Here is a 26,615-nt window from a genome sequence, read left to right as displayed (position 1 = left end):
CATTTGGCCCAATTGCCAATGGCTGCTTGGTTTCTTGCAGCCAGAGACTGTACATTAGGTCATCATAACAATTAATATTTATTCATTAGGTCACCTATAATTGTTTAATAAGCACATATTTATTCTAAACAAGAATGAGGCAAAGCCTAGCATAAGCAGTGATTCAAATAATGATGACACAGTGAGAGAGTTTAAAAAGATGAGAAGATATAGAATTAGATAGACAATGTGTACAATGTCAACTAAACAAGGAGAAGCCAGCATATAGACAGTGGCAATAAAGAACACCACTGCAGAAATGACATATATAGTTATTTGTGAATAAAATTATGCTGAAGTGTTGCTAGTGCTGCATGTCCATTTGTGTGTAAAGGTGTGTTCACATTCACAGGTTACTCCTATTATAAGTAATAGCAGACAAACGGTATAAACAGACAGCACATGGACTTTACAAGATTCACAGATTATTTTGTTATTAAGTGTTTACTGTTTGCATACATTTGTTATAAACGGGTTGTTTTTGTTTCAGTCACATACATTTAATGTTTAAATATCTACAACATATGGTACTGCTTATATTATTTCACCATCTGTACACCATACAAGTAGTGAATGTGTGGGTCCGTGGGTGGGGCTGTGTCGGTGTGGTTGTGGGCTGGTGTGGCTACATTGCCAGGGCTGAATTTTTGTCCCAGTCCGCCCCTGGGTTCAAGCGTTGGATCAGAGAAACTAAACTACTGCATTACTTGACTAATAAAATAGCTTCGCTACTGAAATGCTTTTTGATTTATAAGTATCTGTAATTTAATTACACATTATTTCTCAGTAACTGTAATGAATTACAGTTACTTTTATTTTGTAATTAAATTGCGTAACGCTGTTACATGTAACTAGTTACTCCCCAACACTGTAAACGATATTATATCAGATTGCGATAAAATTCATGCCTTTAAAAATAAGCTCTGCACTTTTTTACGATATAAACTGATCTCAAGACATTGTCTCATACAGTTTAAGGTGCTTCATAGGCTTCATTTTTCCAAGTGTAAATTGAATCAAATATTTCCAGAAGTGTCCCCAGTGTGTGACAAATGTCAGTTCTTAGATTCCAACCCGTCTCATTCCTATGTTACAGTATGTGTCCCAAATCACAGAGATTCTGGAACAAAATATGTCAAGTTTTTTCAGTTACATTAGACGTTCCAATTGAACCAGATCCTATATTAATAATATTTGGAGTTTGCGAAGAATTTTCGAGACTTACACGGGTACAACAACAGTTTGTTTCATATGGATTGATCTCTCCCAAAAAACTCATCCTTTTGTTTTGGTAGGAAAAAGAAGTTCCAACTCTTAAATTATGGCTGACAGAGATAAATGGTACACTACATCTTAAAAAAAAAAATCAGATATACCCTAATAGACAAGGTTTTGTTATTTTTAAAAAATATGGTCCCCTTTTATTTTCTTTTTACAAACTTGTGATTAATATGCATAACTGTCAACCCTCCTGTTTTCCCAGGATTCTCCTGTATTTTACAGTTCTATCCTGCTATCATCCCGTAAAGGGATTTTCCCGTATTTTCAGTCGTTCGCTGAAGGGTGGCTAGAAACATTAAAGAGCCGACCCTCCATATACGCAACCCATACCGCCGAACCACCAGGGGTCACCCCTTGCTCTTAAATGTGAGTCTGTTCTGAGCTTTCGCTTTGTTTAGGCACGAAAACACTAATAAATATAAAGACAGCACGATTCCCTTTCCTTTTTATTACAGGTGCCGTCACCCCTCCTATGCAATCCTCAAAACAGTCATATAGTGCTACATGACTGTCAGCTGACGCGCTCCATAGTGATAAATAGACGCTGTTTCCCAAACAGATTCTGTACACGCGATATGAAGCGGAGCGAAAGTCTGGCTTTTGGTTGCGTGTTTAAACAAACATATACACATAATTAAAAATAATAATATCTAAAGATGTTTTTTACCAAACACAACTAATTTTGTCTTAAATAAGCATAAAAGGTTAGTAGTAATCACTTATTACGGTGGGCATATCCCTTATTTTCACATCCCAATGTTGACAGGTATGTTAATATGTGCCTTTAGTACCTACGCTTATTGCTGGATAGCACTGGTGGGTGGTTGGTTGGGGAAATGCATGTTTATTTTATTATTTTGTATTATTTTATTATTATTTTTATGACTGCTGTTTGCTGTTGTTTTTTTTTTTAAATAATTATTTATTTATTATTTTTCAAAATTCAAAATTTAATTTTTTTCAAAAATCTAACTATTTGAATGCAAGTATTATGTTTATGTTTAAAAAAAGTGTATTTACATGTAAATGTCTGCGAGAATTTCTAATAATAAATATATTAAAACCAAAAAAAAAAAAAAAAAAAAAGATATAAACTGATCTAAGCAGAAATGTGCATCAATGGAATCTAGAAGTGTGTTGATTTTAGAGATGCACCAAATTTTCAGCCACCGAAAATTTATCGGCCGGAAATATGTTCTGCCATTTAATGGACCCTCTTATTTTTGTGGCTTAAGTCATTGTTGGGGTACTCTTAAATCTGGAAGCAATAACAACTTAAATCGAAATATATATCAATATTGTTTAATATGGAAAATAATTATCAAGACTGCATATTTGCCATATCGCCCAGCCTTAGTTAATGCCAACTAATGATCAACATTAAAAATGAAACAACAAATTAAACCTCTTCCAAACTGCAAAAACAAGCAACAATGCATGATTATATGGCGCCATGTGTTTCCAATCAATAAATGCTGTTATAATGGCAGTCAATGGGGCAAAAACAGCCCCAAACATAATGAAAGGGTAGTCAATTAAAGCAAGCAATAAGCTAGTAGTTAATAGCATGAAATGTGCATAAAACTAAAGTGTTCCTGATTGTTTTATTTTTGGTATAATCTTGCTGACATTTCAACATCATATTTGTATTGATTCTTAATGAACTGATTAATTTATATTTAGCTTTGTTGTACTAATGCATTGATAAGTTACTCTAGTGAACAGTGCTAGTCTGTGTGTGTTTCTCTGGTGTGGTCTAGCCATGAGAAAACGCAGACCGCAGGATACAATGCTCATTTATAAGCTCTGGCTTTCTCATGACGAGCTGTCATGCCGATGCCGGCGCCTCTTGTTATGTCAGACAAACTGGGTACAAATGGGGTATTATGTGGCACACAGAGGTCCGTTCGGGCTTCATCTGGGCCTGGGTCTGTATCACTGCACCCCTGGCCTGCTATAGTTACTATAGTGACCAGAAAGGAGGAGGAGGGGGGTAGTCAGGGCTGCGTCCCGCCGCGTGTCGACCCCTCAATAGAGCGCATCTGCAGAAGAGCAGGGAGTCTCTGCTTTTGCCCACTGACCCGTTCATACTGCAGCCACACAAAAACACACCCAACAAATTTTATACCCCAAGCACAGGCCCTCTCTGCAGAACCGCCTGTTGTCATAACTCAACACACACACACACAGAGAAAGAGAGAGAGAGAGAGAGACAGAAAGAGAGAGAGAACGGTTGCCCTGGTCATTAGTAAAGGGGGAAAAGTCAGATGCGGGAATGAAAGAAACCAGGGAGAGAGAAAAATCAAAGGAAAACTTAAACAAAAGGCTGCTCTAAAACACAAAACACTCCATGGAGTTTGGGGAAGAAAAGGGGATATTGGGTTATGAAAATGAATCAGGAGGCTTTTATTGCACATGCAAATGGACCTTTTTTTTTTTTTTAGATTTCTCATTTATTACCCTGAGAGAGAAAGAGGGAGAGAGAAAGAGAGAGAGAGGCTTTCAAGATGCTGCCCGTACAAGCATACAGTTGAAGTCAGAATTATTAGCCCCCTTTTGAAATTTTATTTTTATTTTATTTTTTTTATATTTTCCAAATGATGTTTAACAGAGCAAGGAATTTTTCACAGTATGTCTGATAATATTTTTTCTTCTGGAGATAGTCTTATTTGTATTATTTCGGCTAGAATAAAAGCAGTTTTTATTTTTTTAAGCCATTTTAGGGACAAAATTATTAGCCCCTTTATGCAATTTTTTTTTCGATACCTACCTACCTAATTACCCTATCCTGCCTAGTTAACCTAATTAACCTAGTTAAGCCTTTAAATGTCACTTTAAGCTGTGTAAATATCTACACAGAACAATATCTAGTCAAATATTATTTACTGTCATCATGGCAAAGAGACAATAAATCAGTTATTAGAGATGAGTTAATAAAACTATGATAATTATAAATGTGTTGGGGGAAAAAATAGTCTCTCCGCTACACAGAAATTGGGAAAAAAAAAAATAAACAGTGGGGCTAATAATTCTGACTTCAACTGTATATACAGCCTGATGTGGACAACTCACTGCACTGTAATTGGATAGCAACTTTTTTGTGTGTTTTTGCTTTTCATAATTATGAATGACTTCTTTAAGATTTAGTCAAGCAAACCCTACTAAAAAAAACAGCTTAAAACAGCCTAGGTAATTTTCACAGTATGTCTGATTATATTTTTTTCTTCTGGCGAAAGTTTTATTTGTTTTATTTCGGCTAGAATAAAAGCATATTTTAAACACCATTTTAAGGTTAATATTATTAGCCCCTTTAGGCTGTAATTATTTTCGATAGTCTACAGAACAAACCATCCTCACACAATAACTTGTCTAATTAGCCTAACTTGCCAAGTTAACGTAAATAATCTAGTTTAGCCTTTAAATGTCTCTTTAAGCTGTCTAAAAGTGTCTTAAAAAATATCTAGTCAAATATTATTTACTGTCATCATGGCAAAGATAAAATAAATCAGTTATTAGAAATGAGTTATTAAAACTATTATGATTAGAAATGTGTTGATAAAATCTTATCTCCGTTAAACAGAAATTGGGGAAAAAATTACCAGAGGGGCTAATAATTCTGACTTCAACTATATATATATATATATATATATATATATATATATATATATATATATATATATATATATATATATATATATATATATATATATATACACATGTATGTATATTACAAATGTATATAAATATCTTCAAAATGCAATGTCTAAGCCGAGATGCCCAAACTAGGGCCTGCGGGCCAAAGTTGGCCCATGCTAACCTTTAATTTGGCCCACCATCCCATTTGAAAAGAAAGGTAGAATGGGCGATAATCTTTGACAGCTTGCAATTAAAATTTTAATGTAACAATTTGTTTGTTTGTTTGTTTGTTTGGCAATTTGATTTGTTTTGTAAATTAATCCGATTTTTAAAAATGTAAATACTGTAACTTGACAATAGAAGGCAATGAACAAGACATTAGCGAGCAAATCAAGACAAAGGTAGGTGCAGCTTAGTGTAACTCCACTGTGTTAACAATGGGGTTGTTTATGTCTATTACTATACATTTTGAAGTTATTTTTAAATATAAGGAAATAAATAAGGAAATTACTCATGGACGCTTTATTGTAATACAGTTTGGTATTTTTTGGCCAGTCATAATAAAAAGTTTGGGCACCCCTAGTCTAAAGGAGTGTGAGTATATTTTCATTTTTGGATAAATTATGAATGTCTTTCAATAGATTTATACAAGTATGTGCTATTTCTGCATCAGCGTATAATAAAAAAATCCCCTTTCATCTTTTTATCATTAATTTTGGAATTAAATAATTAGTCTAATTACTTAATCTTACTTAGTTACTTAATCTAGTTACTTTACTTTAAAAACAAAAGTGCGTAAACCGAGTGTAACTTGTAAATAGTCCCACACAGAATTTGTGTGTGCAGAAATCCACAGATTTCTGCAGATTTTTAGCCCATCATTGAGTCCAATTATTTACTTGTGTATATTTTAGAAATATTATTGACTAATATGAAAATGTTACCATGATTTGTTTAAAATACAGTTTTTAAAGTCATATTTTCTTTTAGTAGATATATTATATGAGAGACTTGGTTAGTTTATCAAATAAGTGGATCTAATTGGATTTGCATTGTAAACATTAAGGATGGGCGATGTCGACCAATTTGGCATCGTACGATGTCTAATGTGAAACATCGCGATGGATGATGTCATCATGTGAAAAGCGGGGGGCGAGTGTTGGAGGCGGTGTTTTACAGAGTGGCATGATGTGTCTAAAGAGCGAGGAGGGATCCGGGATTCCGGGGGTGAGAAGGGTGCGCAACTTATTTGAGGACCGGGAGGGAGATGCACGTTTTCCGGGAGATTATCATTCTTTTGCGGGCATTATAAGTCCCGCAAATGCATAGAGACTCCCGGAACTTCTGGGAGACTTGGGATGTCTGAATATCACGTTTAACAACTATAGTGAGACGCGATCCAGCGCTACATCCTTGATAAACTGTCCGACGTGCACTTCTCTCTGGAGCTCAGAGGAGCGCATGACAGTGTGTGTCTGTGTGTGGTCACGTGATGTGCGTTTTTAGCAGATGGAGGGCTATTCAGTAATGCTAGGCGAAACACGGTGTGGATGTGGATCATTTTCGTTTCAAAATGGCATTTTAACATTAAGATGTATTTGTGTTTTGCGAGCGGGTTTGCGACGGGGGCGGGGTGGAGGATAGGCGATGCCGGGTCAACATCGTGTTGTCTATTGGCGATACACGATTATCTATCGGCCCAACCCTAGTAAATATTAAATGTTAAAAAGGTATTCTTTTTTATTTCATATATTAAGTTGTTAGTTACAATACTCCCAATTTCATTCCACAAAAATCTGCGGATTTTTTACAAAAATTCTGCGTGGAAATAGCAAAAAATGTCAGAAGATTCTGTCTGGCCCTACTGGTAAGTATACATAAACTCCACACGAACCAGAAAATAACTGAGACTTTTATTTCAGTGTGTTGACGCACTTCTAACTGAAACTGAATATTGAGTAGGGGGCGGAGTTTCCTTTTTGCGCATCATTCCTTCATAGCAAACTAACAGTAAGAGGGGCGTGGCTAAGAATAATGTGGCTGAACCATCATCAGAGAAGGACCGCGACTCCAAAGACAGACACAAATGTTAAGACTTTGATTGAAGATTACCCAAACAAACAGGTTTTGTTCAATGCATTAACTTGCACAAATAAATTGTTCAACTAAAGAATAACAACCTGTGCAAACACATTTTGACTTCACACAGACTTTATCAACAGTGCATGCATTTTTATCTTTTTCACATCACCGTGTAAATACGACAACAGTTCAATCAACCGATTAAAGCGTGGACACAGATAGCAGGTGATTGCAATCAAACGCCCACCCATCCGTCATCCTTTAATCCTGTGCACCTCCCTTTTGATTCCTCCCCTCCCGAAAAGAAGATGCGGATAAAAGGAGCATTTCAAGAAAGAATCGGAGCATCTGTAAAAGAGAAACACAGCTTTTCTGTATACACCGCAAACATCTGAGCGGCTTCTCAGACTGGTTTTGCATGGCCAGTCACTCTTGAGAGGTGGAAAATGTGGTTTGCATTCCTCCACTTTTTTGTGTTTTTGGAGCAGTGAAAGAGGAACTGGCTCAAATTGCAAGAACAATGGCGAAACCTCAGCTGACAGGACCATCGCCGCCGTCCCCAACACTTTGAACAATCTCGTCAATGGGGGAGACTGAAGAGGTCTGCATTCTCAACATTGTCACATATGTGTACAAACCTCTTGAAAGAACTTTGCTGACCTGCCTATCCGCCTTTATGAGGGTTCAAATGGCAAAAACGCTTCCTTTGTGTCGGGGAGTTCATTAAATTCATTGGTTTGACCCACCATTTTTTTAAAGACCAAATGTCCACTGAATTGGAAACTAACTTGCATGGATAAAGACAAACCCCTTTTGAAGCGTATGTCAGAGCTTTTAGTGCAAAACGGGGGGAAAAAAGGATGACTTCTCAATCCTTGCTGTACCAGAACAAATGGATTCACATCAAATGGCAATTCAGACTCACAATGAGATATTAAGAGACTTAGATATTATTTGTTTTTGACTAATATTAAAATAAATGGCTCCCTGGTAAATTAACACTTGTTTCTTCCATGTTAGCATGTGAGAAAATGTCAAGTTTAGCATGTAAACTCTTGCACTATTAAGAAATAATTGATTTATAAAATGATAATAAGTCAGGATTACAATTGATACATGATTTTTTATTTGTTTTTGTAATTGTTTTTATATTTAATTGCTATTCTTTTATTCATCTCAGGCTCATTCTGATTACGTACTCCTATATACATTTACATTTAGTCATTTAGCAGACGCTTTTATCCAAAGCGACTATCCAAAGGACAAGGAAGCAATTAACACAACTATAAGAGCAACAATGAATAAGTGCTGTAGGCAAGTTTCAGGTGTGTAAAGTGTAAGAAGCAAAGCATTAGCAATTTTATTATTTTATTTTATTTTTTTGTAGTAGCGGTAGAGCCAGAGAGGCAATCCAGATTAGGAAGGGAAGTGGAGACTAAATAGTTGAGTTTTTAGTCGTTTCTTGAAGACAGCGAGTGACTCTGCCGTTCTGATAAAGATAGGGAGTTCATTCCACCAACTGGGCAGATTGAACGCAAGAGTTCGGGAAAGTAATTTCTTCCCTCTTTGGGATGGAACCACGAGGCAACGTTCATTCACAGAACGCAAGTTTCTGGAGGGCACATAAATCTGCAGAAGTGAGAGCAGCTAAGAAGGAGCAAAGCCAGAAGTCGCTTTGTAAGCAAACATCAGAGCTTTGAATTTGATGCGAGCAGCAACTGGCAGCCAGTGCAAACGGATGAGTAGGTGAAGAGGTTTGATAGAATTAGCTGGAAGCCCGGCTAGTAGAGAGTTGCAATTAGGGGTGTCAAAATTAATTGTTTTTTCGGTGCACCGCGATGCAGACGTGGACAATTCGTTATCGGTTCAGTAATAATCATAACCGGTTATTATGTACTGACGTCATTTATCTCCTATGCGCTCTGTCACGAGGGAGGTAAGCGCGAGTATTTACAACACTCAACCAACTCAGGGTCGGCCCGTGGCATAGGCACCATAGGCAAATGCTAAGGGCGCTGTTTATCCAGGGGGGGCGCCAGAAATGAGCGCGGTTCAGTTGGTTTTGTTTTCGATATTCCTGACACACATTCAGTTATAGACGGCAATAACTCAAAAACCTCTTACCCTAAAAAGATCTAAAGTGTGTTTTCTACAAAAAGACAAAGCTGGTTATGTTTCACAGCTGTCTTTCTTTTTTTTCCGCTCGACATTACGAGCACTGCTCCGTTTAAGCCCTCGCAATATGTGTTTAGCCGGGAGAGCTCGCGCTATGAGGAGCTCTCAGAAAGGGACCGTAGGAAAAGTGCTTCTATTTTCCTTTTTTTTTTTTTTTCGTTTTTCTGCTCCGCTCAGCGCGAGCTCTCCCTGTTGCGAAGGCTTAAGTGTGTGTGTGTGTGTTTGTGTGTGTGTGGTTGCTGTCTATGTTTGTGTTTGAATGAGAGACAGTGTGGTGCTGTGAGTCTGTGTGTTTATACAGACAGCTTGTTATAGCCTCCCCCCTAAAATATAACACTGCATATAGAAAGCATCGTCAATGCACTGTGATATTGAATTGAACCGAATCGAAGGCATGATAATTGTAACCGAACCGAACCGTGAGACCAGTATAGGTTCACACCTCTAGTTGCAATAGTACAGTCTGGAGCGAACAAGGGCTTGAACAAGGAGTTGAGATATACCTTTCTGGAGAGCGCCAAATACGTCCTAGGAGCTACGTTTTTTGCAATTCAGTGGATGGGGATGATTGGGAGGCCATGATCGTAAGGGCTGATTCAGGGACTTTGGCTAGGACACCAGAGTTACGCCGCTGCTCTTTACGAGAAGTGCCGTGGGATTTTTAATGACCACAGAGAGTCAGGACCTCGGTTTAACATCTCATCCGAAAGACGGCGCCCACTGACAGTGTTGTCCCCTTCACTTTTACCAGGGCATCAGGACTCACACAGACCAGAGGTTAAGCGCCCCCTGCTGGCCTCTCTAACACCCCTTTCAACAGCAACCTAGTTTGGAGGGCTTTCCTACCGCAACCAGTTTGTCCAGTTAGCTCTTTGTGTACGTCAGCGCTCTTGAGACACATAGAGGAGTTCACCACGACGATGATGACCAGGTTCGAGTCTGGGGAAGGGCAGTTCCAGAAATCAGGTAAGACAAAAACAGAATCCAAAAAATAAAATGAACAAATGAATAACAGGGTGATAATGTGGTAAAATCTGAAAATGTGGTAAAAATCAGACAATTTCATTTTTTTTTTCTGGATTGCTTTTGTAAACCGCCGACTGAGTTTAGGGAAGTAAGCAGGTGGGCAGGCCAATTGGTAAAATTGGTTGGGTTTAGGGAAGGAGGAGGGTGGGCCAGTTGCCCAGTCAATCATTCAGTCGGTTGACAGCAGCCTCTGGTGGGTTCACGCAAGAACAGCGCGAGCGCGAACGGCACTTGAGAGAGGCATTTGAAAACAAAATCATTCAAATATACGTACCTCCCGGAACGTCCACGGGACTACATTTTCAGAATGAGCCTGGGTTGGTCCAAACACATGCGCTATAGGTGAATTGAATAAACTAAATTGGCTGAAGTGTATGGGTGTTTCCCAGTACTAGGTTGCAGGCGGAAGAGAATCAACTGCGTAAAACATATGCTGGAATAGTTGGCGGTTCATTCTGCTGTGCTGACCCTTGATAAAGGGACTAAGCTGAAGGAAAATGAATAAATATTTGTTCTGAAAAAGGCTTGCAAATACATTGATGAATGAATCAGCCATTTTGAACAGATGAAATCAACGACTAACTCTTTGCCTCCACCTACTGGTAGAAAAAGTCATCTCCAACATATTTCATCAATGCGTGTTTTAAAGTTGTATTTAAAACAATAATGTCGTGCTGTTATTTATGCATTTTTAATCGCCGTGTAAATGCCTCTGAGTTGCATTAAACAGCTTGTGTAAATACATCTAAATGGCACTTCAGATGCAGGTCCTGTGCCACCTCTGCAGTGCAGTAATGGATTTCAATGGGACTGATTTCATTTGTTTGCTCCTACAATGCCTCTTTGTTCTAATTTAATGTATTGATTTGGCTATATTTAAGAAGTGAGCATAAAAGATGACACATACATTACATAAGGTTAGAAATTAGCTGGCAATGCAATTGAAAGGGGTCAGATTTGGTCTCCTAATGGTTTGTGCTGTTTTGATATATGAATATCTCTTTCTGTGGCGCTGATGATTTTTTTTTGTGTGGTTGTCAGTAGTGTCAAAACAAATGAAATTTCTAATTCTTTTCAATTTCTGATTCTCTTTTTACGGTAAACCTCCGTATTTCATTACGTACTAAAACCTATACATCAGATGTCCAAAATACTTATTTGTATGACTGCATGTGTTAAAGCAGTGGTTCTCAAACTGTGGTGCGTGTACCACTTCCTTCTAGTGGTGCACAGAGGAATCAAATATGTCATATGTACATGCTACATATATTTCAAAATTTATCAAAACTGATTTTTAAGTGACTATACATATAATAATATTCATTATATGACATATAGCCTATATTTCTGAGGTCCAGGCAACATTTTCAGGTGTTGATGAATTGGCTACTATATGTTAATACTTTACATTTAAGTACAGCACTTTTCTTTTTAAGCATATTTTAATTTAAATGTTGACGTTTTTAGATTGTTTATGTTTGTTTTTTTTACATATAAGCACAGTACAGTGTTAACGTTCAGACTATTTATGTTTAAAGTGGCTGACAATAATAAATATTCTTAATAATAGGAATTAATCTGCCCTGATTTTGAACTGTGCAGAACTGTAGCTGCTTTACTTGGCAACTACTACACTATTGTATTTCAATACTGCTCATTATGGTGGTACTTGGAGAGACCTTTTTTTTTTCTGAGGTGGTACTTGGTGAAAAAGTTGGAGAACCACTGTGTTAAGGTAAACGTGATTTATTAACAGCAAAATTGTTAAATGATTAATAAAAAAGTTAATAAAAATATTGTAGATGCCCTACAGCTTGCGATTTTGGTTGGAAAAATAATTTTTATTCATTATTATTATTATTATATAATAGAATTAATTCATTATTTTTCTTTTCGGCTTAGTCCCTTTATAAACCAGGGGTCGCCACAGTGGAATAAACCAACTTATGCAACCCAACACTGGGAAACACTCATACACACTCATTCACACACATACACTAAGGACAATTTAGCTTATCCAATTCACCTAAAGCGCATGTGTTTGGACTGTGGGGGAAACCGGATCACCCGGGGTAAACCTACGCGAACACGAGGAGAACATGCAAACTCCACACAGAAATGCCAACTGACCCAGTCAAGGCTCAAACCAGCAACCTTCTAGCTGTGATGCTATCGTGCTACCCCCTGCGCCACCATGACCCCCTATATAATATTTTATTTATATATATATATATATATATATATATATATATATATATATATATATATATATATATATATATATATATATATATATAAAGACTATTCAGCATTCGCAAGTTAATTTTGACTGACATCACATAAGCAAATGATATTAAATATATAAATTAATATGTTATTAAACATCAGACAGTTGTATGAAAGCAATTGATGCATTTCCAAAAGCGTTTGTAATTTGTTGGAAGGAATGAGAAACTGTTGTGCAAATGTAAATAGTGTTGTGAGTAATGCACCAAAGCGACTGAGAAAAACTGTAATGTGTCCTGTTCATAAATAAGCTGCATTGACATCTGTTCTGATACACCAATAATATTCCAAGCAGTGTGAATCGAACAAACAAGTTTAGTTCTCAGCTGCACAGACAAGCTGCCGAACCAGAAAAAAACTCTCAAAAAAGCCTTATAAAACATGATCATACATTTGTTGTACCAACCAACCCAGTCAAAATATCACTTTAAACTATTAAAAATGTTAATAAAAGTCCATTTTCAAAACTTTTGAAGGTTAAAATATGTTGGAAGAAAGATCAAGGTCCCATAATGCAATTCAAAAGCAAAATAAAACAGGAATCACAAAATATGGAAAACTGCTAATTTACAGCTATTTTTGCAGTGTAGACTGCCTAATTAACATAGTTAAGCTTTAAAATGGCACTTTAACCTCAAAACTATAGTATCCAGCAAAATAACTAGTAAAATATTTTGCACTGTCATCACGGCGAAGACAAAATTAAATAAATTAAGTTATTAAAAAAATTATGCTTAAAATTGTGTCAAAAACAGCACGTACAGTTGAAGTCAGAATTATTAGCCCCCCTGAATTATTAGACTGCCTGTTTATTTTATTTCCCAATTTCTGATTAACAGAGAGAAGATTATTTCAACACATTTCTAAACATAATAGTTTTAATAACTCATTTCAAATAACTGATTTATTTTCTCTTTGCCATGATGACGGTAAATAATATTTGACTAGATATTTTTCAAGACACTTCTATACAGCTTAAAGTGACATTTAAAGGCTTAACTAGGTTCATTAGGTAAACTAGTCAGGTTATGGTAATTAGGTTTGTTCTGTAGACTATCAAAAAATATATAGCTTAAAAGGGGCGTACAATGTTGTCCTTAAAGGCTTAACTAGCTATTTTAAATCTCATATTAATCAAGTAACAAAAACATGTTTTTATCATTTAAGAAATATTGCTAAAATTCCTTCTTTCCTATCTTTTGATGATGCCAAGAAAGTAATTCATACTTTTATTTTCTCTGGGCTTGATTATTGCAATGCTATTTATACTGGTTTACCTAAGGGATCTATAATGAAGTTGCAACTGATACAAAATGCAGCAGCCAGAGTTTTAATGAAATTAAAGAAACGAGAGAAAATCACACCAGTATTAATAGAATTACACTGGTTACCTGTGCACCAAAGGATAGATTTTAAGAGTCTTTTATAGTTTATAAATCACTAAACAACATGACACATTCCTACACTTCCGATTGTTTATCAAAATATAATTGCAACGCTCTTCTAGCGCTAGACTTTCAGAATTTAACTCTGTAAATCTGATTCGATCTGACGGCACTTCTTTTAGCCATCATGCTCCTAAAATTTGGATCTGTCTCCCTCTTAATGTGAAAGAATCCCTTTGTATTCACGTTTTTAAAAAGCGTGTTCAGACACATCTTTTAAATATTGTGTGTGGATACACAAGTTTGAAAGGTGTACGCATTTTATTTATATTGTTGTAGGTTTATGTATGTATGCATGTATGGTTTGTGCTTGCATGTGTGTGTGATCATGTGGATATATGCTTATATTTTGTGTACATGAATGCTTTTATTCGAGTTTACGTGGTCTATTTTAATGCTTTTTTTGTTGTCGTTTGTGAGGCACTTTAAGTTGCATGTATGTTGGAAAAGTGCTAATAAAATTTATTATTACTATTATTATTAAAATGGTGTTCAAAAAAAAATATAACCGCTTTTATTCTAGCTAAAATAAAACAAATAAGACTTTTTCCAGAAGAAAAAATATTATTAAACATACTGTCTAAATTTCCTTGCTCTGTTAAGCATAATTTTTAAATATTTTAAAAAGAAAAAAAGTTCAAAGGGGGGGCGAATAATGCTGACTTCAGCTGTATAAAGGGAAATATTTAAAAAAGAATTCAATTCCCTTCTTTCGACTACTAATTTGGACTTCGACTGCATATTTAATGCATCCAAAATTGCAGTGTCTGCTTTTAACAATGCAACACCGGCCCTCCCGCAACAAGAGCTGGTGGCTGAGCAGCAGATGAAGGATACTTTTCAGATCCGTGCCTATAAAAGCAGGCTACGTTGCAGTCTGTGTCATAGCCCCAGGGGTAGATCTAGGAGGGGGACACATGCACAGACAGCCAAAAACGGCTCCGTCTCAGCTATAAGGCAAATCCCAGTGGGACTCTAAATCCTGTTTCACTGTTAGCTCACGACAGACCCCTCCATACAGACAAGCGGGGGCAACAGGGACCAGCATGCACTTCAACCTGTCTCCAACCAATACAGTCTCCAACCATGAATAATTCACACCATACGGAAGCCATTGACCCCCAAACCCAATGAACTTAATGCTCACTTAATTTTATTTTATTACTCACAATTGAGAGGAGCCAAAACAAATGGTGTGAGAAAAGGAGCCCGGTGAATCTGGCAGCTGCTGGTCGGCCGAACAAAAACAACATCCCAGAATAGCCCCGGGCATGACTTGAGTAGCTAAATGGGGTTTTATTATTGATATTTCAAACTTTTGTCAGGGACGAGGTATAAATTCATAAGCGCAGAGATTATCGGTGATCCGGTTATTTTTTGGTTGCACACTATTGTCGGGGGTTTTAGCCATGAATGATTTAAATATTGCAAATAGCGATCCTGGTTTACTTGTGTTTATTTAAGTCTATATGTAATGGATATTTTTGCTGCATGCTTGTGTTCGAAGATAGATAGATAGATAGATAGATAAATAGATAGATAGATAGATAGATAGATAGATAGATAGATAGATAGATAGATAGATAGATAGATAGATAGATAGATAGATAGATAGATAGATAGATAGATAGATAGATAGATAGATAGATAGATAGATATTTAACCTTGAAAAGTTTAAAAAATGTCACTTTTATGAATATTTTTAATAGTTTGCAGTGATTTATTGTTTTGGTTGTTGTGGTACATTATGCTAACTAATTACAAGTTTATTTTCTGTTATTTTTTAGATTTTTTTTTTTTAGATATTATATTATTTCAAACGACTACAATGTCAATAAAAGTCAGTAAAATATCAATAAAATATAGGATACAGAGATATTTAATTAACAGATATCTCTTCACAGTGTTTGCTGTTTAATTTTCTTTTCTCTTGGGGATTGTTTGTTATTTACAAAACACACCAACTAAACTGTAACTAAGTGTAACAATACTTTGCAAATAGCTATCCTGGTTTTACTTATGATTATTTAATTTAATGGATGGATGGATGGATGGATGGATGGATGGATGGATGGATGGATGGATGGATGGATGGATGGATGGATGGATGGATGGATGGATGGATGGATGGATGGATGGATGGATGGATAGATAGATAGATAGATAGATAGATAGATAGATAGATAGATAGATAGATAGATAGATAGATAGATAGATAGATAGATAGATAGATAGATAGATAGATAGATAGATAGATAGATAGATAGATAGATAGATAGATAGATAGGTGATCCGGTTATTTTTTGGTTGCACACTATTGTCGGGGGTTTTAGCCATGAATGATTTAAATATTGCAAATAGCGATCCTGGTTTACTTGTGTTTATTTAAGTCTATATGTAATGGATATTTTTGCTGCATGCTTGTGTTCGAAGATAGATAGATAGATAGATAGATAGATAGATAGATAGATAGATAGATAGATAGATAGATAGATAGATAGATAGATAGATAGATAGATAGATAGATAGATAGATAGATAGATAGATAGATAGATAGATAGATAGATAGATAGATATTTAACCTTGAAAAGTTTTAAAAATGTCACTTTTATGAATATTTTTAATAGTTTGCAGTGATTTATTGTTTTGGTTGTTGTGGTACATTATGCTAACTAATTACAAGTTTATTTTCTGTTATTTTTTAGATTTTTTTTTTTTAGATATTATATTATTTCAAACGACTACAATGTCAATAAAAGTCAGTAAAATATCAATAAAATATAGGATACAGAGATATTTAATTAACAGATATCTCTTCACAGTGTTTGCTGTTTAATTTTCTTTTCTCTTGGGGATTGTTTGTTATTTACAAAACACACCAACTAAACTGTAACTAAGTGTAACAATACTTTGCAAATAGCTATCCTGGTTTTACTTATGATTATTTAATTTAATGGATGGATGGATGGATGGATGGATGGATGGATGGATGGATGGATGGATGGATGGATGGATGGATGGATGGATGGATGGATGGATGGATGGATGGATGGATGGATGGATGGATGGATGGATGGATGGATGGATAGATAGATAGATAGATAGATAGATAGATAGATAGATAGATAGATAGATAGATAGATAGATAGATAGATAGATAGATAGATAGATAGATAGATAGATAGATAGATAGATAGATAGATAGATAGATAGATAGATAGATAGATAGATAGATAGATAGATAGATAGATAGATAGGTGATCCGGTTATTTTTTGGTTGCACACTATTGTCGGGGGTTTTAGCCATGAATGATTTAAATATTGCAAATAGCGATCCTGGTTTACTTGTGTTTATTTAAGTCTATATGTAATGGATATTTTTGCTGCATGCTTGTGTTCGAAGATAGATAGATAGATAGATAGATAGATAGATAGATAGATAGATAGATAGATAGATAGATAGATAGATAGATAGATAGATAGATAGATAGATAGATAGATAGATAGATAGATAGATAGATAGATAGATAGATAGATAGATAGATAGATAGATAGATAGATAGATAGATAGATAGATAGATAGATAGATAGATAGATAGATAGATATTTAACCTTGAAAAGTTTGAAAATGTGACTTTTATGAATATTTTTAATAGTTTGCAGTGATTTATTGTTTTGGTTGTTGTGGTATTTTACGCTACAATTACCTTTAACTAATTACAAGTTTATTTTCTGTTATTTTAGAGATTTAATTATTATTTTTTTCTTAGACATTATATTATTTCAAACCACTAAAATGTCAATAAAAGTCACTTTGTCCAACAGTAGAGCTGAATTTTCAACATCAAAAGAATGCAATTCACAAACGTAAATAAGCTAAAACACTTGTGAAATATAAGACACAGAGATATTTGATTAACAGATATTTCTTTACAGTGTTTGGTGTTTAATTTTCTTTAATTTAGATTTTTATGATTTACAAAACACACCAATTAAAATGTAATTAAGTGTAACAATACTTAATATACCAAGAAATCTTGTCAGTCATGTTACAACAAGAATCACTTGATGAATGTTATTATTTTTAAACTATAAATACTAATTAATTGTCATTGTAAATCTTTGTACTTTGCCACAATTTAAACCATGTTTTTATTTGTCGGCAAAATCATTTAAAATAGAAAAGATAAATTGTATTATGTAACACATTTCTAAACATAATAGTTTTAATAACCCATTTCTATTAACTGATTTATTTTTATCTTTGCCATGATGACAGTAAATAATATTTGACTAGATATTTTTTCAAGACACTTCTATACAGCTTTAAGGGACATTTAAAGGCTTATTTAGATTATTTATGTTAACTCAGATTAGGGTAATTAGGCAAGTTAATGTACAACTATTCTTTGTTCTGTAGAATATCGAAAAATTATTGCTTAAAGGGGCTAATAATATTGACCTTAAAAGGGTCTTTAAAAAATTCAAAACTGCTTTTATTCTAGACGAAATAAAACAAATAAGACTTTCTCCAGAAGAAAAAAATATTATCAGACATACTGTGAAAATTTCCTCGCTCTGTTAAACATCATTTTGGAAATATTTAAAAAAGAAAAAAAAAATCAACGGGGGCTATTAAATGTGCAGAAAATCCAAGCGCTTGATGTGCGTCCTAGTCAACAGTTTGTCTGCAATTAAAGCTCAGTCCTCTGGAGGGCAGTCTCTCTATCATCTCCACGGAGGTCAAAGTTATTTGTCGGTCTCCAGTCGAGAGAACAAATGAGGATGAGCTTCCCCGAGCAGAAGCGCTCAGTCCCTGATAAAGAGATCGCAGGTGCTGCACCATGGGAACTTCGATGACTTATTATTACAACCAGTTATAAACTACAGGGATAGTTCACCCCAAAATATAAATGTAGTAGCTATATTTACTATACCCAGCCTTAAATGCAATGGATTTTTTAAGGTAGAAGGTTGCAAACTATTTATATGGGCTGAATTTAAACAAAGTTGAACATTACTAAATTTAATTTGTTTAAATTCAGCCCATATAAATTGTTTGCAACCACATACCTTAGCTTTTTAAACATTTCCAATGACATTAATTCACCAATCTTTTAAATATGTCCAATGATACTAAATCACCAATATTTTAATAATGACATTAAATCACCAATATTCAATATATCCAATCACACTGAATCGCCAATCTTTTAAATATATCTAATGACATTAAAACACCAATATTTTTATATATCCAATTAAATTAAAACACCAATACTTCAATATATCCAATGACATTAAATCACCAATATTTCAATATATCCGATGACATTAAATCACCAATATTTCAATATATCCAATGACATTAAATCACCAATATTTCAATATATCCAATGACATTAAATCATCAATATTTCAATATATCCAATGACATTAAATCACCAATATTTCAATATATCCAATGACATTAAATCATCAATATTTCAATATATCCAATGACATTAAATCACCAATATTTCAATATATCCAATGACATTAAATCATCAATATTTCAATATATCCAATGACATTAAAGCACCAATATTTCAATATATCCAATGACATTAAATCACCAATATTTCAATATATCCAATGACATTAAATCATCAATAGTTCAATATATCTAATGAAATTAAACCACCAATATTTCAATATATTCAAGGACATTAAATTATCAATATTTTTATTATATCCAATGACATTAGATCACCAATATTTCAATATATCCAATAACATTAGGTCACCAATATATCCAATGACATGAAATCACCAATATATTAATATATCCAATGACATGAAATCCCCATTACATCAATATATTCAATGCATTAAATCACCAATCTTTTAAATATATCCAATCACATTAAATCATCAATAGTTCAATATATACAATGACATTACATCACCAATATTTCAATATTAAATCACCAATCTTTTAAATATATCCAATAACATGAAATCACCAATATTTGAATATATCCAATAACATGATATCACCAATTTTTGAATATAATTATTTATTCATTAATTTTCCTTCGGCTAAGTGCCTTTATTCATCAGGGGTCGCCACAGTGGAGTGAACCGCCAACTTATCCACCATGTTTTACACAGCAAATGCCCTTCCAGATGCAACTCAGTATTAAGAAACATCCATACACACTTATTTACACTCGAACAATTTAGTTTATTCAATTATGTGTTTGGACTGTGGTGGAAACCGGAGAACACGATGGAAACCCACGCCAACACGGAGAGAACATGCAAACTCCTCTCAGAAATGCCAACTGACCCATCCGGGACTCAAACCAGTGACATTCTTGCTGTGTTAACTGAGCCACCGTGTCACCTTAAATATAATATCTTTTCAACATTTTCAACATTGAACAAATCAATATTTCAGCATATGCAATGGCATTGAATCACTAAATTTTCAATATATCCAATGACATTAAAGGATAAGCCTTTTACGTAAATATATCCAATGACATCAAATATCAAAGCCAAGTGTTTTCAGAACGGATTCCAAATCTCAGTCTCAGTGCTTTGATGCGCAGTTCGAACATTCCTCGTCATACAAATCCTTCAAAGACCAAAATGTATTCGGAGGTAATTGAGACTAATTGCCTCGTTTGTTTCTGTTTGTATTTCCCCTAAGGAATTCAGGAGGAGAGAGAGAGAGAGAGAGAGAGAGAGAGAGAGAGAGAGAGAGAGAGAGAGAGAGAGAGAGAGAGAGAGAGGAAAAAGGGCTCCTGAGCTATGACATCAACCTCTGAGCAATAAAAGGATCTTCCTGGAGGTTTAACTAATCCCCAAGGAGACTCTAATGGCGGTAATTGGTGTTATCAAAATAAAGCAAAATGTCTTGATATTAAGTCCGCTTTACATTATAATAACATCATCAAGCCATTTTGGTAATTATTGCCTTGGAATAAAACAAGGTCTGGTGGGGCACGGGTACGGCTCGCTCTTCAATTAGTTAATGGTGAGCGCCTGGCATGCGACGTCGAGGGAAATGAAAGGCTTAATCCCCCTATCTCGCCATCCCTCTTTCACTCCCTATCGGATAACAGGCTCTTGTCCGTGTGACTCTGTACCTGCCGCTTGTTTAAGGGTTTAATTGCTCCTAATTTGTCCGGCAAAGACCTACTATTACGGTCGGTGCTGCAAAGTTGCAACCAAATTACACCCCTTATGTGAGTCGAGTGGTGATTCCAGTGGAGTGAGGTTTGCTGGGAGGGAGGGATGGATGGAGGGTTTTCAGGAAAATAAAACAAATGGCTTGGACATGGACAGTCCATTACCAGGCTCGAGGCTTGGTTCTGAGCACAAGAGCTTTCTATTAAGCTTGGTTCTGGCCATGTACGGTAAGGGGGCAAGAATAATTGTTGCATTTGTCAAGAACCATCAGTGGTACCCGGGATGATTTTAACAGTGTTGGACGTATATGTGCGGGTCAGACGCGTATACCTACTGAAACGCGTAAACACGGTGCAATAAACTGCACGGTCTGGTGTTTTCGGTGCCTCCATCATCCATTCACGGAGTTTTTCAAAGCTTTCAGCGTAAGACTGATTTGCAAATATGTTGCTTTAGTTGGCTGTGTTAGTGCTTAAAAGCGTACTCTGTCAGGCAGCATGGGAAATAATTAAAATAACGTCAAATTGAATGTTTACATTTTGCGTAAAATCTAGAAGTATCTCATGGATGTCGTCTCGCTGATGTTTTTATAACTAATGCTTCTGTTTTTTTTTACATCTCCTTGTTATCTTATATAGACCATTTTAATGTGAGGGTGTCGCTGGCCCTGAACATTCCCTGCTTACCAAACTAGAATGTTCAGAACTGTAACAAGAGGCAATTTAATAATGTTAAAACGCCTGCCATAACATTATTCATCAATGTGTGGAGCTTTTTGGATTCTTGGACGCTATTGAAAATTCCAAATGTAATACAGGAAATACATTAGGAAAAATGTCATTGTTTACATACCTCGAAATGGTCTATTTGTAGCCAATACAGTATGTGTAATGTTCATACATGCAATATATATATATATATATATATATATATATATATATATATATATATATATATATATATATATATATATATATATATATATACTATAGTAATTAATAATAGTGTTTTTGAATCATACTATAGTAAAGTGCTTTAGTTAATATGTTGTAATAGTTGCTATAATTCAGCTTTAGTAATAAACAAATGACCCAATTATGTTGTTTTCTGCATCTATGATATATTATACAACAAAGCTGAATTAAATTAACCTTATGAGTCCACTGAACTTATATTATGTTAAACTGACGTAAAACAGCGTGCTTAAATTATAAAATTAAGTTAGAGCATGATTAACTTTGTTTAATATGTTACAATGACCTAAAAATGCTGTCAGAACTAATTGATCATATAATCTGTTCATATTATTGTAGCATATGCACATAAAAATACTATAGTAATGTAGTGTTTTTGAATTATACTATAGTGAAGTGCTTCAGTTATTGTGTTGTAGCAACTTTAGTAATAAACAAATGACCCAATTCTGGCGTTTTCTTCAACTATATTACTACAAAGCTAAATTAAATTAACCTTATGAGTCCACTGAACTTATATTATGTTAAACTGACTTAAAACAGCTTGCTTAACTTATAAAATTAAGTTAGAGCATGATTAACTTACTTTAATTAGTTATGACCTAAAACATTTTTTGATTTTATATATATATATATATATATATATATATATATATATATATATATATATATATATATATATATATATATATATATATATATGTATATATATATATATATATATATATATATTTTTTTTTTTTTTTTTTTTACAATAAACACACCATTTTACTGTAGTAAAAACTACAGTATTTGTTACAGTTTATCAATTTAGATATGTTGTAGCATTCATTAACAAAGATTTGGAGATAGGCCTACTATAATAAAACACTTTACTACAGTGTGTGCTCAACAAAACTATAGTATAAATTGCTGTATAATGTTTTTTTTTATGTAGGATGATTATCTCTAACTTTAAAATATACAAATTACCCAATTCTGTAGTTTTCTGCAACTATTATACTTCAATACACCACAGTTTACGGTAAAAGCTACAGTATTTATTTATTTAGTTTATAAATTTACCATAGAAAGCATGTTGTAGCATTCATTAACAAAGAGCTGGACATACTACAATATATACCGTACACGTTACTACAGTGTGGTTCAACAGTATAAATTACTATACATTTTTTTCACGTGGGATTATTATTTGCAACTTATAAAGTATATCCCAAAGAGGACGTTAAATCCACATTTCGCTGTTTACTCACGCATTAGAATCCCCTTTTCCTTTGAACATCTTGTTTAGCAAACCTAAAGTGAAAGAAAATGTTTTCCTATTACTTAATTCAATCAGGGCGCGGCGGGCAGGGGCTTTCACTCGCCGTGCATTCGGGCCCTCACTGACAGAGTCGGCTTTGTGCCACTTTGTCCGCCGCTGTCACACACTTTAATTCGAGCCTTTCTCTGTCGCATTGAAAACTCTCCACAATGACATTCAATAAGGGCTGGGAGAGTGAAAACCTGGTTATTTTTATATATTCCTTCCCGGACTCTGCGGGGGCCCGCGCGCAGGAATTAATCACTGTTTTTTAACCTCATCGCTTTGAGGTTGTGACGCGACGCGTCCTTTTTTTAAGTTTGGCAGTGATACATTTGCCTCATAATAGACACACAAACTTGTAACATATATGTTTTTAAAGTGTTATCATAAAAATGGAATTAAACATAGTTGGACATTATGAATCTGTGCATGTAAATATAAGAGCAAAATTAAAATGACGTACAGTACTCAGCATTTGAAGTGGATGAAAACCTTTCATCAAAGTTGTCCTGAAACGATTGAACACATTCACTGTAAAAAGATGTTGCTGCCTTAAATTTTCGAGTCATCTCAACTTACATCAATCAAACTGACTGAAACTATTAAGTTATAACTTAAAAATGTAGATGAACCTGATAGACTGTTAAAATAAGTTAAAGCAACATGCAAATATCTGTTGTCTTAACTTTTTTGTCATATCCTTTTTATTATAGTGTAAAACAATTTTAAAATACGTTTGCCACTTCAGATGTTGACTAGCTATGGATAATGTCTCCTTAAGGAAAAAATAAATCATAAATTAAATTTTGAAAAAAATCGTCCTAAATGAAGACAGATCGGTATCCGAATTAAAATGTTTAGTTCGGAAAGAAAGATCTCAGCAGATGTTCCATGCGCAACTAAACGGCACGTCAGTGGCGTACACAAACAGACTGCAAATAATGCAGTCATTATTATATTTTCAATACTCCCGAAACACGCTCTCTGAAAACAAGTCCTGTAATTGTTATAATAGTTAATGATGGGCTGAGTCGCAGGTGGAACCGGGCCGATGAGCCTGCTGACGTACGGCGTATGCACCGAATGTCTAATGAGTTCACGCGGAACAAACGACGGCCCTCTTTGAATGAAATTAATTAAAAGAGCAATAGTGTCCATGTGATCGCGTGAGAAAGAAAATAAAGTTTAAAACGACACTAAAGAGTAATGGTATAAAAGGAGGGGAAATTTTAAAAGGGAGAAGGGGCAGTACCGCCTCTTGCAGTGTGGGTGGGGCTGACAAGAATAGACTACATTATGCAGTTCATTTAGTTAACAAGTGAAATAATAGGGAAGCGTGCAGAGTGAATGCCGAGAGAAAAGGCACAAAACCCTATTGAGAGCTCTCAGCCGCTAGTAGCGTAACCGTCACATGGGCGCACTGGCTCTCCAACTATTTAAGCAGGGACACTTTCTCCTCAGCACCATTCTGCCATCCAGCATTTGGTACACGAGCGAGACTGAAACTTTCTAACAGACATCAGGTGAAGACACACGGTGCTGTCAAGATGCCAAGATCCTTTCTTGTGGATTCCTTGATTTTGAGGGAGAACAGCGAAAAGGGCACAGAGAACAGCCCTCCGTTATTTCCGTACGCGGTGCATCCTTCTCATCCTCTCCACAGCCTTTCCGCCGGCTCCTGCCACTCTCGAAAAGCGGGTCTGCTGTGCTTTTGCCCGCTGTGCGTCACTTCTCAGCTTCACCCATCTCCCCCAGCGCTGCCCCTCATCAAGGCTTCATTTCCAGCGTTCGGCACCCAGTATTGCCACTCCGCGCTCTCCAGACAGCACTCCACATCCAGCGGCGTAAACCTCAACAGCGGCTCTGGCTTATATCAAGCCGCTTATCCGGTTCCAGATCCACGACAGTTCCACTGCATATCCATAGGTAAGTGTGTCATTTGTGCATTGAAAAAGTTTTGCAATTAAACTTTTTATGTATATCAGCAACTTAACTTTTTGTTTATTGTTCAACAGAAAATAGCAGCAGTCAACTTCAGAGCAGCAAACGCATGCGCACTGCGTTCACCAGCACGCAACTCTTGGAGTTGGAAAGGGAGTTCACCTCCAACATGTACCTGTCGAGACTTCGGCGCATAGAGATCGCAACTTACCTCAATCTATCCGAGAAGCAAGTCAAGATTTGGTTCCAGAACCGCCGCGTAAAGCACAAAAAAGAAGGCAAAAGCGGCTCCCACAGAACGGGCGCGCACAACTGCAAGTGCTCATCCTCCCTGTCCTCCGCCCGGTGCTCCGAGGAAGAGGATGACCTCCCAATGTCTCCCCCGTCATCAGAGAAAGAGGACGCAGACCTGTCCGTCAGCCCGTGAACATGACCATCACCTCAAAAGACTCTGTACGCCACACCTGTGGAATCTTGAATGCAGCCAAAAAGCGACGGCATCTGCGCGCGCCGTCACCTGTACATAGCGAGAAAGGAAGAAACAAAACTTTATATATGTTCGGGGTCTGCGTATCCCTTTTAATGTTGTACATTTGTATACATGTTCAATGTTTGTAGTTTTTTTTCTGAAAACAACTTGCTGATAAGCCCATAGTTCTGCATCCAAATATGATTCCTGTCACCAAAAGGTTTTTAAAAATCTGAGCGGTCCAAAACGAACAAAAATATTATATTATTTACTTACTTTTTAATTTCTATTTGTATTTTTTTATATATGTATATCCAGAACTGTTTGGTTTTGTTTTGTTTGTATGGTGAGTACAGGGTAGCTTTAAGCACATTTTGGTGACAGAATGGAGATATGGGATGTATCCGATGTATACGTCACTTCGATGACAGAATTTGTTATTGTACTTTTATTGTAATGAGAATATTTATTTATTTAAAAAACATTAATGCTGAAAATAAAGAATATTTCTTAGTGACAATACGATGTCTCACGTCAGATGATTTTGCAGACATGTTATGCAGCAAATCGCTAAAGCTGGGTGAACAACTTTTAATGAATTTACAAAATAAAAGCCACATTATCTTTTTAATTATTCCATACTAATAAGACTGAGCCCACTAAGGATATAAGAAAAGCACTGTATTTTGCACATTTACCATATTATCCTTCTGTTTAAATTCTTATCTAAAGTCAGAAAAGACGCAAAGGATGCGCGTTTGGAGTGGATGGTATGC

The 26,615-nt window shown here is 35.4% G+C and overlaps 1 protein-coding gene and 2 long non-coding RNA genes across 3 annotated transcripts in view; 2 read left to right on the top strand and 1 right to left on the bottom strand.

Annotated features, from left to right (window-relative positions):
• LOC147844516 (uncharacterized) overlaps positions 1-10,179 on the top strand; it is a 41,767-nt gene extending 31,588 nt beyond the window's left edge. The window contains exon 3 of the long non-coding RNA XR_015492138.1: positions 9,965-10,179. This is a non-coding gene — a long non-coding RNA (uncharacterized LOC147844516). The remainder of the gene's footprint in view (positions 1-9,964) is intronic.
• The window catches only part of LOC147844515 (uncharacterized), a 63,134-nt gene that overhangs the window by 24,908 nt on the left and 11,611 nt on the right, over positions 1-26,615 (bottom strand). Inside the window, exon 2 of the long non-coding RNA XR_015492085.1 lies at positions 25,582-25,887. This is a non-coding gene — a long non-coding RNA (uncharacterized LOC147844515). The remainder of the gene's footprint in view (positions 1-25,581; positions 25,888-26,615) is intronic.
• On the top strand, positions 24,903-26,359 carry gsx1 (GS homeobox 1). The gene is given in 2 exon segments (NM_001012251.1): positions 24,903-25,355; positions 25,445-26,359. Coding segments are annotated over 2 exon segments (732 nt in total). The 5' UTR covers positions 24,903-24,976; the 3' UTR covers positions 25,798-26,359.

The sequence above is a fragment of the Danio rerio genome, chromosome 5, assembly GCF_052040795.2.
Source record: "Danio rerio strain M-AB ecotype USA chromosome 5, GRCz13ab, whole genome shotgun sequence".
Lineage (NCBI taxonomy): Eukaryota > Metazoa > Chordata > Actinopteri > Cypriniformes > Danionidae > Danio > Danio rerio.
The sequence above is the reverse complement of the archived record's forward strand: the minus strand, read 5'-3'. Positions and strand labels throughout refer to the sequence as shown.